Source organism: Thalia democratica, chromosome 1 (assembly GCF_965202585.1).
Source record: "Thalia democratica chromosome 1, ktThaDemo2.hap1.1, whole genome shotgun sequence".
Lineage (NCBI taxonomy): Eukaryota > Metazoa > Chordata > Thaliacea > Salpida > Salpidae > Thalia > Thalia democratica.
In genome coordinates, this window is record NC_139165.1 from 71,609,511 (window position 1) to 71,624,203 (window position 14,693).

At 29.3% G+C, this 14,693-nt stretch overlaps 2 protein-coding genes across 2 annotated transcripts; both read right to left on the minus strand.

Moving 5' to 3' along the window:
- Positions 1–254: 254 nt before the first annotated feature.
- On the minus strand, positions 255–11,611 carry LOC145840174 (TBC1 domain family member 23-like). The gene is made up of 8 exons (XM_082947718.1): positions 11,265–11,611; positions 8,112–8,709; positions 7,619–7,861; positions 7,216–7,322; positions 6,888–7,048; positions 3,099–3,281; positions 2,719–2,851; positions 255–2,554 (listed from the first exon to the last, which is right to left on the minus strand). Exons 1-8 carry the CDS (start codon positions 11,579–11,581, stop codon positions 1,999–2,001), a joined length of 2,298 nt encoding a protein of 765 aa, XP_082803844.1. The 5' UTR covers positions 11,582–11,611; the 3' UTR covers positions 255–1,998.
- A 556-nt stretch (positions 11,612–12,167) lies between these two features.
- On the minus strand, positions 12,168–13,911 carry LOC145829541 (chitobiosyldiphosphodolichol beta-mannosyltransferase-like). Its single transcript, XM_082937378.1, has one exon. It carries the CDS (start codon positions 13,899–13,901, stop codon positions 12,498–12,500), a length of 1,404 nt encoding a protein of 467 aa, XP_082793504.1. The 5' UTR covers positions 13,902–13,911; the 3' UTR covers positions 12,168–12,497.
- Between the last annotated feature and the right edge of the window lie 782 nt (positions 13,912–14,693).

The following is a 14,693-nucleotide window of genomic DNA, read 5'->3' on the forward strand; positions in this document are numbered from 1 at the left end:
TTTAGTAAAAACAATACAACGAGCTACCATTACTAAGAAAATAAAGAAATTGTCACTTGTCAGTTTTACATGATTTTACTATACTTTAAAACCTAAATACTATCGAAAAACAAGATTTATTGTGTACGCTAACTGTAAACTTTAAACAATATTGAAACTTGGATAACAAAATGAGTAACTTAATTAAGTGAAAAACTTTAGCTATGACTAACAACTGAAAGCAACAATAAACTACATGTGGTCGTACTTTCATTGAACAAAACTATTAATACAAGCTTCAAAAGAAAGCAACTAAAAGTAAGAAAAATATGTTTGTGATAGAAAAGTGCTGAAAAGTACATCCTTCAATAGAATATTTTAGTTTAGTAACTAAATATCAAGCAAAATATATAGAAAAATTACATATTTTTGAAAAAGATAGTAAATAACATCAAAACAATAAACAACTTTGGACTTGAAACTAATTCTATAATTAAAAAAGCTATTGCAAAACCTACACAATATAATTTTCAATACAAACTATTCAGTACGAATGGATTTTGAAACTTATAAAAAAAAACAAAAGCTAAACTTGATATTTAGTTTAAGTACTTTAACAGGATTTATTAATTTTTTTTAGATATGATCTAAATCAACGTGAACATAAATACTTTAAAAAAAATTCGCTTTTAGGCTTTTACAAAGTTAAAGTATTAAGATTAAAAAAATGTTTGAAACCTTTAACAAACTCACAAAGACAAATGTAACTACCACTTTTAAAAATTTAAATTAATTTTAAGAACTTCAATATATAAAAAGTTAAACTATTTGTGAAGAAAGTTAGTTAGTGAGCAGTGAATCTTTTTTTTGTAAAACTTTATGAAACGATATTATGTACCAAAAGGGTATAATTAGTTTAAAACAGGGTTTTCAATATTGGGCGATATCGCCCTTTTTAAAAAAAATTTTTGGTACCAAGGGCGATAAATAGTAAGGAAACGCTAAAATAAATGAGTAATTGACTAATAAACTATTTAAGGGACGTTATGTAATGAAAAAGGGAAATTCTTTATTTAAATTTTATCGACTGGGAGATTCAGGGTTACCAAAGGTTTTTAAGAAATTTCTTCCAGGTTTTCAAAAGAAAATTTTTTGGGTCTATTTTTAATATTAAAATAAGTTTAAGATAAAAACATTATCATAGTTAGTATAAAAACATAAAAAAGATAGTGTTAAGTTACTTTAAACGTGTTTTTAAAAATAGAAATTAATAATTACAAATTTTATTAATCTGTATGAAAGATATTTTGTGCCAAACCGAAATTTTAGCACTTTACTTGTAAAAATTGTATAAAATTCCAGGTTTTTTATAGGTACAGGGGTGCCACTCGTTTTTTCAAAAGTTTTTCCAGGTTTTCTTAAGTACACATTTTTGGGTCTATATTTAGTTTAAAGTTAAGTTTATGTAAGAAACTCTTTTCAATAGTAAAGACATTGAAAAGACACTGTAAAGCTACTTTAAATATGTTTTTTAATAAAAAAAGTTTTGATGATGATAATTTTTTTTTATTTATATGATAGATTTTTTGAGTTAAATTAAAATTTCACTACTGAAAATGTGAAAATTGTTAAAACTCCAGGTTTTTTTTTGCCTAAATTGTTAAATTCCAGGTTTTTCCAGGATTCAAGGTAAAGTGGCAACCCTGTAGGTATTATAGTGATTTTGGTTCCAAACTCAAGTTTTTTTAATTTTGCAAATTCTATACTTTTTCAGATATTTTTAGCTTAAATTGTTAAATTTCAGGTATTTCCAGGTTTTTTGGTAACCTTGGAGATTATGAAAATGAATTTGGGAAACCCTGGTTTAAATGTTGTAATTAGTGAGTATAAAAAAACACAGCTTTGCATATGGAAAAAATACAGATACTACAAAAAGAGCTTTTCTTTAATAATCTTTTTCTCAAAAAATCGCTCTAAAATGCACCTTTTGTTTCTTTTTGCACAAATAAATAATAAAAATCAGTTTGAACCGCTCTGCTGTTCCCTTCTGAACTTCTCGTCGCACTCCTGGATGAGCCTCTTTATGATGGTGGTGCAAGTTCCGGCATCGGGGATTATATACTTGTCGGTGGCCACTACCTCGATCTTCCTGCCCTCCGAGAACTCCGTCATGTCGCTCATCTGCTGGGAATCCCCGAACCTGAACGTGATCAGTTCGGGGAAGGACTTCTTGGAGGTGATCCTCACCACCGCCCTCAGCGTCCTGCCCTCCATCGCCCTAACTCGTATCACTTTGGGGGGATTTCCTTTGTTGGTGCGCGGGTCGACTTCCAGCAGGCAGGTCATGGTTGTCGGAGACAAATGTAAATGGGCGTGCATCAGCTGCCCGTCGCCCCGCACCCACTGGCACTCGAAGCAGTGGCGCGTGTCGGACCTGCGTTGCCATGACGCCAGGCTGGCGACCTGGTGCGACTCGTCGTCGGCGTCGTTTCCGTCATCGGAAGACGATTCGTCGCCGCCGATGCTGAACGGGTCGTTAGAGTCATGTGACGTCACTTGCTTGCTGGTGGATGGCCTGTGAATTAGTTTAGATTTTTTATATCATATCAAAAAGTCGGATGTTTTATAATAATTAAAAAAGATTTTTCCAAAATCCTTTATTCTTTTAATTAGGATAATTTAATTGTTATAAAATAAAAATGAAACTTAAAATTAATAAATTCTGTTTAATAAATAAACCTTCCGGATTGATCCCATTCTTCCTCTGTGTTCTCAATTAGCTTGCTCATTTTTTCCTTCAGGTTAAATTTCTTCCAACCGACAGATAACTTATTCATAAAATTTGACTTTTTGTCTCCCTTTTGCAAATTTTCTAACAAGTTTGAGTTAATTTAAATCTAATTTTTAAATGTTAAAAAGATACACACTCTAGTTGAGTATTTTTATGTTTTTTAAACTTATAAAAAGAAGTGAAAACTATTCATTACCAAAGTAAGTAATTTATTCATATAATGTACACATTTATCAAGTTTTTACACCTGTTAAGATGTTAAAAATAATTAGAATACCAATAAGATAAATACTTAAAACACCACTAATGCTTAGTAAACACAAATTACTTTTTTCCTCTGAATTCCGTGATCCGACGATCCAATCTGAGATGTCGATGTCTTTGACGTCGTGGAAATACTCCATGAGGGACTTGTACCCTCCCGATACCACGCTGATGTAGTTCTTCCTCTTCTGAAGAAGATTGGCGACCACCATGAACATGTACTGATCTTCAATCGCGCTTCCGCTTCCTATTCAACGTAAACTTTTTAAAGCTAAATAACAAAGTAAAAGTATTTTTATTGAAATGTGCATAGTATAAGGTTTTAACGTTTGTCTTGATTTGTAAAATTGTTTATATCTTCAATTGAAAAAGTTTATCAGTGATAAACTAATAGCACTGTTTAAGGAAGTTTCGTATAGATGCACGATATACAGAATGAACTTTTTTTTGTAAATTTCTTTTAGGATTTCTAGTTTTATTCCAAGTTTTTTAGAAAACAAGTTTGCTTGTCCCTTTTTAGTAGAAAACTAAATTTAAGGTAAATAGAGTGTTTTCGATACTTTTAAATGAGTAAAAGGGTTCCGTACTGCTTTTTAAAATGCGCTTTACTTCATTGCAACCTGTAATAGTTTTTCAATCAAGTTCGCAAAGTCCTTTGTATAAGATTGTTTCAGAGTAGGTGTGGGCCAAACTTGTAATAATCACTGTGTATAGTGTTATAAAATCCCCGGTAACAGGACTTAAGTTATTATTTTAATTAACTGAAATTCTACTGCCGGAAAATTTTTAACACGGTGCCTTAATTTTAAATGACTTGCTTTATATAAACCACATTCCAGTGGTTTTTAGAAATTGCTTTTTTAAAAGGAAAAGCCTACATAGTCGGTGGTTAATTTTCACATTTTTTGCTACTAATATTACAGAAGTGATGTATTAAACACTTGCGGGTTTTATAATATTACGTCACTATGATCAAGCTTTTACTTATGACGCCATAAAAATTAAATGCTTTTAAGTGTTTGATATTTTTCTAATATCAAAACTAAAAAACTGGATAGTAAATTATGGAGAAAAAATACTCTATGCATTATTGTATTTCTAAACTAAGGTCATAGGTATCTGATATTTTCAAAAAATAACAGTGGCTTTTACATCAGGGTTGCTAAATGTTTTGAGAAATTTATTCCAGGTTTTATGACTTTTTCAAGATTTTGAAAGTACAGTGCTTATTTTTTATCCGGACACGTTGGGCAATATTTTTCTGTAAACATGTCCGGATAACCAATATTCCGGATAAATACAAAAAACTAAATTTTCATATAATAATATAACTGCTGCATTTAAGAGAAAATGTAAGTTTAGTTTTTCTTTGAAAACAAAAAATAATGTAAAACTATCTCTCTAAAAAAAAAAAAAATCTAAATAAAGAAAAAAAATAGACATAAAGAAAAACAAAAAACTTTGACTAAGTTTAAAGTTAATTTAACAGAAACATATCACTCCTAACAAACTAGTTTTTAATGGAAGTTTTACTAAAATAAGATAAAATAGAAGTTTGTTATATAATTTTTTCACGTTTTTCAGCAGAACACTCACAGAATTCAATAAGTTGTGAAACTTTTTCTGGTGTGACTTCTGGCTGACAGCGATAATAATTTAGTTACCAATAAAAAACACTTCGAAAGTTTAAATAAAAAACTAAAAGTTATGTTTTAAATAGCATTGTTTTAAAAATTTCCAAACTGACTTACTTTACATGCAAAGGTTTTTGATAAATAAACTAAGTTTCAACAAAAATAGAATGTAATCTTTAGTATTATTAATTATTACATCATAGAAATGAACAAAATTGTAGAATTTATAAAATAACTTAAAATTTTCTTACAGCATGAAAGCTTAAATGTTTGTATCATACAAAAATTTTAGTGTCTAATATTGAAAATTGTTTGAATTTTCTTCTGACCGAGGCTGTCCGGATAAGTGAAGTCCGGATAAGTGAATAAGCACAGTACACGTTTTTAGGTATATTTTTAGCTTAAAATCAAGTTTAAGGTAAAAAACTGTCTCCTATAGTATAACAAAATTGAAAAGATAGTGTAAAACTACATTAAATCTGTTAAAAAAAATTGATGATGACAGTTTTTTATCTATATGATAGGTTTCTTGTGTCAAACTGTAATTTACTACTTAAAATGTAAAAATTTTCGAAAATTTCAGGTTTCTTAATTTATTTTAGCCTAAATTGTAAGATTCCAGGCAACCCTGTTATATGTATAATTAAAATAATTACAGAATTAAAATAAATAATTATTCAATGAGTTTTTATAGTGTATAAAAGTTTAAATTAAATTTTGTAAAAAAGTTTATTAGAAATATATGGATCTCAACATTTTTATTCTAAATTTTCTTAGAATTTTGAAAGTTTACTATAAATATAACTAATGTTCTACATTATGAGCTAGAGATTTCAGGTATTCAAGAAATGTTACTTAAGTAATTTTTAAAACATGACAAATTTTAAACTAAAATAATCTTATACTTGAAACAAGGAACTTTTAATTTAAAAGAGTTTTTAAAATTTCATTAAAAAAAATGTTAAACGAGCCTTAGAAATCATAAAAATATTGTTGAAAAATAAATTAGAACATAGATAATATGTAAAATAGTCTTCTTTTACATATAAGTTTGTACTTTCTATAAATAATTTAGAAAAATGTCCTGCTTTGATCTCTTAAATCTCAAAAAATACTTTGAAATTGGTAAAAAATTCTGACAGTTTTGACTCACAAAATAAAATCAACTTGTAAAAGACAATAGCGCCTTGATTTTTATTTCATTAAAATACTTTGATTTCGATTTCATATTAGTATAATATAAAACAACCTAACTATTTTACGAACAAACTGAAAGTAAAGTTTAAATTTTAACAAAGACATAAAATACTGTTGCTTCAGTTTAGGTGCAACCAGTACAAAGTAGAAAAATAAAAGAAGTGTCATAATTGGACCGAACGGGATTTTTTTTATGCTCCAAGTATTTCATTAGTTATAGAAGTTTGATATTAAAATTAAGTTGTTTCTAAAATAAAATTTCTAACAAACAACTTAAGTTCTAATAAAAATTATGGTAGGATTAATAAAACTATTTCGGATTAGACAAAACACTCATGAAAAACCTCTAATCAACCTGATTAAAAAACATCCAAAAGGCTATAACATCTTTTAAAAAACTTTAAACTATACTGAATTAATAGCAATCTTGTAATAAAATAGCTTAATATATACTTAAAAATTGGTACTATTAAATAGTGGGTAAATGAAAAAAATATAAAATTGTGTTTTAAAAACTTATAAACATGTGTTTTAATTGTTTTTTAATTACAAGACATGATAGAAGAGATAATTAAATTACTTTATAACATGACTTTACACACTTCACTAAAAAGAAAAGATATTTAAATACTCAGCAATAATAAGTTTTTTGTAAAATTTTCAAACACTAGTATAAGTTTTATATGTTGGTAACAACCATTTCTATCTGATGCTATTAATAAAATTCAATTGATTTTTTTTCTATGTACTATTTATTTCATAAGATATATTGGTTCATAGCAATATCAAGTTAAGTAATTTTACAGCTTCTGTAACTTTTCTGTTTGTTAATTTTAGAAGTAATTCAATTGAAAAAGTGTTTGATTGTGTTTATTGACAGGTTTTTATTCATTATTAAAACAGTTAAGTTCATGCATCATAATTATTAATAACAATTTATCTAATACTATTAGAAAATATTATTATCTTTTTTTAAAACTTTTTAATTCAATTCATTCAACAGTAATAAAAATGTATCAAACCGATGAAGCAGAGGTGCTGTCCACCGGCGGACGACCCGGACTTGATCGCTTGTTCCTGCGCGGCGAACAGGGAGGTGAGGGCCTCGTCGAACTCATCAGGCTCGCTCAGCATGAGCGTGGCGTCCAAGTGGAACGCGGTCAGCAGGTGCTCCTCGTTGTACCTGTTGTTTGGAAACTTCCAATCACTAGCAGTTCATTAACAAGCATACTTTGATGTTTTTTTAGTAACCGAAATCAAACGGTCAAAAGTGTGTTGATAATTTTGCTTGAACAGTTTAAACTTTAAATGAGTGCATTAAATAAGTTGTAAAAATAGAAAATTACAAACTTGTCAGCAGGCCTGCAATCCACGAGAAAATATCTTATTTGTGTTTCCTCCTCTTCTTCCAAGTCGTCTTGAGGCTGGCTTGATAGCAACAGCTCGGGTATTGAAATCTGGTATTTGTAAGATTTTCTTAAAATAAACTAGATCAATATTTTTTAATGATTCTTTTAACTTTATATACTTTTACTTTTTTACAAACAAAAATATTACTTTCAAATATTTTAGTAACAAACCATATAACTAAGAAGCTAGTGTTACATGCTCCAACAACTTTGTGATATTTTAACTACATTTATTTTAATCAACATTGCTTCATAAGTTAAACTAATATCTACAGGTATTGAAAAAATTTAAGATCATCAGCAAACTCAACCACAAAACTAAGACAAAGTTTCAAGTTACTCACATTGAAGCAGAATGAATTTTTCAGCTCTGAAGCGACTTCGTTCAACTTGGAAGAGGAAGTGATCATGGCCCGGCTGTAGAAGCAGGCTGCCAGGTCGCGCTTGAACGAGGACGGGGTCCGGTCGCTGTAGTAGGACGCCAGCTGGCAGAAGTCGTCCACGTCCCCGGGGCTCAACACCGACGGCGCTGTTTGCAATATTTTCACCGTTTCGTCGCGGTCCGGCAGCTCTCCGCTGGTTACTATCTGATTAATTAAAGTTTGTTTTAAACTAAAATAACAAGTAAAAAAAATACTCAATTAAAAATATTTTAATATACTTTATTGCTTGTAAGAAGTTTAAGTTTCTGTCAATAAAACGAACATACACTTTATCATATAAGTCTTACAACATTATTCAGGAAAAAATAAATAAAGTTAATAAGAACTCATAAGTTAATAACTTCACAAACGTTTTTTTTTCAACCAAATAATGGTGATATCAAAAAATACTTACTTGCTCTTTTGCATTTACAAGGATCACGAGGCTCAGGAAGAATATGAAAAACGGATCGGAACGCTGAAAGTAGATGTCCCACAGCGCGCAGCACACCTTGTGGCTGCAAACGGCCGTGAACAAGCTGGAAAACCACGTCTTTGTGAAATCTTCCGGCGTTATCTTGCACGTGTCCAAAAAATTGCACAGCTCGGGGTCGTGATAGAGCAGGAGGAGCCTCAACAAGTTGTACGGCGCCTCGGTGACCTGGGGGGACAGGTCGGTGCGCGGGACGAACCTGGACTGGATGGCGTAGAAGCAGTTGTAGAGGGAAGTGCAGTCCAGTCCCATGCGCACGAGCACTGAAAGCACGTTCATGCATTCGGAATCGGGCTTGTACTTGACGGCCCTGGACTTGCAGTAGAACGTCACCACCGATATCGCGTCTTCCAAGCACTGCTCCTTGTTCAGCTCGCATCCGGAGTCCACGAGGTCTTCCACAAGCCGCTTGCAGTCCGAATTTATTGTTTCCTGCTCCTGCAAGTCCAGTTTTTTGTCCCAGGACAGCATGGAGTTGTTCCGGTTGTTGATGTTGAGGCACAGCTTCCAAACTTGCAGTCTATTAAAATCAAAACAAATTTATTTCTAAAATAGACATATCAAAGCTAATACAAATAATAAGTCTAGTAATAAAGTTAGTAATAACGTAGATATACATAATATTTTTAATTATACTAATCATATTAATAATAACAGTAATAATATAAATAATAATTCTAATAGTAGTGATAATAACAGTAGTAATGATGATAATCCTAATAATGGTAATTTTAATTATGGTAACCATAATGTAAAACATATTTAAACTTTAAACATTAAAGATATAAGCTGTAATGATAATTTAAATATTAATGATAATGAAAATATTCATATCAATAGTACTAATAATAGTGTAGATTATAATAATCAACGTATAACTAGAAGTATTTCTAAAATTATAAATGAAAACTTAGAACAAGTAAGTGATAATAGCGCTAAAAGTATAAGTAAAATGCATAACAATAAAACTATAAATAAATATTCAAAACCAACTAAGCCTAATAGTGATAAGTTAAGTAATATGCCTAAAATATGTAATTGCCGTAAAATAAATAAAGATAACTGCCCATTAAAAGGTAATCGTTTAATTTAAAATGTAATTTATAAAGTTAAAGTTGAAAGTAAGGGCCCAGATAAAATTTATATCGGAAGTACAGCAGGCAGTTTCAAGGATAGATATGCTAACCATAAACATACTTTTAAAAATATAAATAAAAAACAAAGCACACGTTTATCGGATTATGTCTGGACCTTTTTTCACAGGTACGGTAAAAGGCCAAACATGGAGTGGAGTATTGTTTCAAAGATCAAACATGCATCCAACGGAGTAAGTAGAATTTGCCCAACTTGCAATACAGAAAGAGCAGTAATTGCAGCAGAAGATAAAGACCTACTTCTGAATAAACGGCAAGATTTATCGAATATTTGTCCCCACAACCAACGATTCTACTTTAAATAACTATGTCTACTTATGCACTTATTTATTTCACAATATCCACATTTACAATCACAAACACTTGCAAATTTAATACTTCATGTTTTTAAGCTGCATAAATTATTGATCAATCTGTTAAATTTATTATGACGTAACGTTTCTGCACAACTCAATTTAATTTTCTTTTTAAAAACTTGCCTACACTTAAAGCTTTTTGAGATTAGTGTTTGCTTTTATTAAATTTGTATTTTTGTAGACAATTTTATAGTTTTATGTTTTTATTCCACATAAACACCATACATAATTATACATGCTTTTTTTCTAGTGTGTGTTAATATTTTATAGACTCCGTAGATCTGTTCTTAAATTTATTTGAGAGCAGTGAAACGCCGTTAGTCGGAATAAAGTTTTAACACAAAAACATCTGTGGTATATATTCCGATGAGCTTAGCTTATCAGGATCTCCAGGATTTAACGCCTTTTAACGTTACATCTTATACATATATTGATAGATTTATAATTTGTAGTAATTAGTTTATAATAATAAGTATTTACAAGATCTAAATAAACATAACTGAACACCATAATGCTAATACTATAGCACATCGTTTGTGTTCAAGCACTACAAATACTTCTCCAGTTAGAATCTACTAGATTTAATTACAATTTTAGCAAACTATCATGACATCAGTAATGTAAACGCAACTTTATATACTAAAAGACATTTTTTTTATAAAGCAAACACTTTATTTGGTATAACTATTTTGAAAACAATTTCAGATGAAAAAAATAGTAGTTAAAAATATAACTTTTATTAATAATTTTATTTAAACTTTTTTTCTTCTGAAGACATTTAAAAAAATTAATGTTTAAACTGAAAGTATACCTGAAAAACAGTTTCCAAAGTATTGTTCATATGGGTAGCTGTCAAATTTGCACGAAGACAATTTTTCACGATTGAATTTTTTAAATTTAATTAAGTTTTTTTTTATATATTTTACTATCACTGTTACCCCTAACCCTTACCCTTGGTGAGTAACTTTAAAAAATTTTTTTTTTATTACTGTTAGCCTCCGTTGGTAGCTTTTTTTTTTACTTAATTTATTGTTATTTATCCATTTTTCTAGTTTTTTTTTTTATAATTATTTTCATTAGTCATTTTTACTATCACTGTTACCCCTAACCCTTACCCTCGGCCAGTAACATTTTTTTTAAAACTAAATCATCTTTTAGTTTTTTATTTCTGTTTTTATTTTCGTTCTCATGCAAAAATGACCCTCTGTGCAAAATTGTAACTAGTGCAAATTTGACCCTTGGTGCAAAATTGTCTTCGTGCAATTTTGACCCGTTTACGTTCATATACATACATTTTTCAAATATAATATACAGTAAACAAAATATATACTCAATTTTACTTTAAACATGTTTACTGACTGAAATATAACAGTATTTGAAGCACATACACACTAAAAAAACTTGACTAAATTAGTTTAAAATAGGAAGTATACTACAGGATAAACTAAAAATATAAAAATAACTGACAAGACACAACAAAAACTTAAACCAAACAGAAAAATAAAAGTTAAACAGCGTGCTATATTTTACTAAAAATAACTGCAACAATAATAACAAAAAAATACCTATACTGATCAGGCACAACTCTAAACTTGCAAATGGACTTGACTATTCCGTGGTCAACGTAATCACCATTGAGGGCGTTATCGAGCTCATCGTGCCACAGGAAAGACTCAAAATTTCCTTCCTCCTCATTGAAGCTTTCTGCATCATCAATGTTGGCTGAAAAGTTCTCACTTTCGGGCTTGTTGGTTTCATCTTCAGCGAAATCTTCCCCTTCGTCACCTTCTGTTGTGTCATCGATGACAAACTCGTTCAAATCATTGGAGAGCTCCGACGCTATTTCAGACACTATCACAGCATCCGAGTCTGTTTCATCCATTTTTCGATTTAACGACTAAATTTATTTAAAAATATTCTGTCTAACAATGACTAGGTTTATTTTAACTTATTTGCTTAGAAACTTTAATACAAATTGAATTTATGGTATAACAAAATTATTTCACCTCTTAAAAAAAGTGGTTAAAATATTGATACATTACAACTAAATAACTTCCAGATTAAAAAAACTAAAACATTTTTAAATATTAAAGTTGTAAAAATAATTTGCTGTTATAATTATATAAGTATTTCATTTATTAAAAGAATAATAAATTTTCGAAATTCAAAAATATTCAATCAAGTTAACTCTACAATAGCGTCAATAAAATAAAATGACTCCACTTTTAATTTTTCTACTAAAGCAATTTTAACATTTTTTGTTACAAAAATTTTATTTAAAAAAAAAAACATAATAATTTCTGTTTAGAAATTTTATTCTTTTAAATATTTATATAACAGCACAAAATTGCTTCACAAACTTTTGAATTTTATAGGGCTTAAAAAGATTTAAGACAAATGAATTTAGTTAGAATTAAGTTCAAATAATAAATAAGATTAAAATAAAAAAGTCCATAAAAATACTGCAATTTCACCGAAGTATTTGAAAAAGCTATACTTATACACATAGCATGCATTAAACAAAAAAATATAAAAACTCATGACAGTAGAAAACAGATAAAATAACTAACAAAAATTTCCTAAATATTTTACATAAGTAAATATTATCTGCTTAAAAAAGATATTTCAAAACATGATACTTCAACTTGAATTATTTAAAATATCAAAAATCAATTGTGTATAAAGTTCAAAAGAGTTAGAAGTAGGTACTACTATTTGACGTGTGTAAAAATAAATACATATAAATGTAAACTAAAAATGTTTCAAGAATAGGAACCAAAACAATGTTTTATAATTTTTTACTTAAAGCATGGCTGTACAATTTCATCCCAAGCTTTAACCCATGTTCTGCCTCTAAATCTATCAACTTCAAGCCTGAACTTGTTGGCCTTTGTGCTTTTAGCCTCTGTCATATCAACTAGCAAATCACATATTTGCTGTTTGAGCTCATTGGAGTTTCTAAAAACATAACCATTTTCACCATGGCGCACTAGCTCATCTAGACAATTAAAATCAAGTGCAAGAACTGGAAGTTGTGAGCCAAACATGTCAACAACTTTCATTGGGAGGTCCAAACCACTAGAAGACGAATGCAAACTCACACCATAATCTGATGAAGCAAGTATCTTGGGATAATCATCTGCTTCAAGCCACGGAGTAACAATCTCAACATGATTCCAATTTTTTGTTTCTATAATTTTTTTGTAATAGGCCTTTTTAGGTCCTTTACCAGTAACAACACAGAGCACATCAGGCAACTTGTTTGATGTTATTTCACTGTTTTCTGCATCAAACTTGTCTAAAGCATCAATAAGAATTTGAAAATCTTCATCTTCAGTCCAACTGGTACTGCTAATTAAAATTACAGGACATTTTTTCCTACGTTCAACTTCATCCTTTTCATTAACAAAAGTAATTTTATTGTTAGACAGTTCATCATTGCTTTGAAACTGGGGATAGTTTTGAGCAAGTTTTTCAAACAAATCATGCTTCTCTCTCAAAGATATAGGTTTGAATAAGGGCCCTGGTCTATCATGCATAACTGATGCACTTATTTTCCAGTTTCTATACAGATCATCACACATAGCTTTTGTTACACACAAATTAGCAGAAGAAAGTTGACCCAATAATTCTTCATATATTTTAGAAGCTCTTACCAAAAGATGATCAATTCCTAATTTCAAAGCAAGAATGGAATAGCCATAGTTATGCCAATCAATAATCAGTTTGCTTCTATTTACCATAGAAAAAAGTAAAGAAACTAAAAGCCCAGGAATGCACGGGGGATTTTGAATAAGTATGTACTCAGTAGGACCAATATTAAACAGTGTTGCGGACAAATAACATGCTTGTAGTATAAACTTCTCAACATATGCTATTACTTTTGGGCGAGAATTTGAAACAACAATTTCTTTCACATGAGCCTGTTGAATTTTTTCACAGTTCATAATAGAGCTGTGAGGCGTTGATCCTGCAAAACCAACCAAGTTAACATCGTAATTGTGAGACGCAAGAGAAAGTGCATGGTACTGCATACGAGGACTTCTTCCAATATCACCCAAAACTACCACTGCCACTCTGTTCTTGCCCAGTTCAAAACACCATACTATAATTCTCCAAACAAATACTACTCCAAAAAAACAGGCAACAAACTTAACCACCAAAAACAAGAGGTAGAATATCAAAGTAAACAATGTTATCATTTAATACTGTTTAAAATAACTGAAAAATGTTTGAAGTGCAATTTGAAAACAGTATAACATTAAAAAAACTTGAATTGCTTTATTTACATTACGTATTGTTCAGTTATAACTTTAAATTCTTAAGAACATATAGTCTAATAACAGCAGTATAATAACTAGAATGAAGTCTAATGAAACAAATCATGATCTATAATAAATAATTATTAATAAAGAACAAGATTTGCATATTTAAGTATCAAACTATTATTATAAGTATTTTTAAGATTGTAAAAATGACTTTCTTAAATAACATATAACTTCTTGACTATTTTCTAGCAGGAATAGTTTGCTTATAGTAAATCATGTATAGATAAATATTTACAAATAGATGTTGTTTGTTTGTAACATTTAAAAAAATTCTTACTTTAATTAAAGGTTTTTTTGTATTTAAATAAGAAATTAATTAAAGAAGAAGGAAAACTTCAGTATAGACTGTACAGTACATTATACTATTAAAAAGATTTTTTTTGTATCCCTTTAAAAACCAGCCAAATACTTTTTTAATTTTATAAAAGTTTATTTATTTTTTATAAAGATAAATCATACTCAAGTTTAAATGTTTACATTTAGTCAGGAAACAAGTAAGGACTATCTATAACTTTTCAAAATTAACAAGCTAAAGTTTAATTTTTAAAGCATTTTTTATTATGTCTTTTGGATTTCTGAATAGTGATAATCATATTTTAAAGAATCAAAATTAATGTTACATTTACTTGTAAAACTGGACAGTATCTACCAAAATGTATTAGAAAA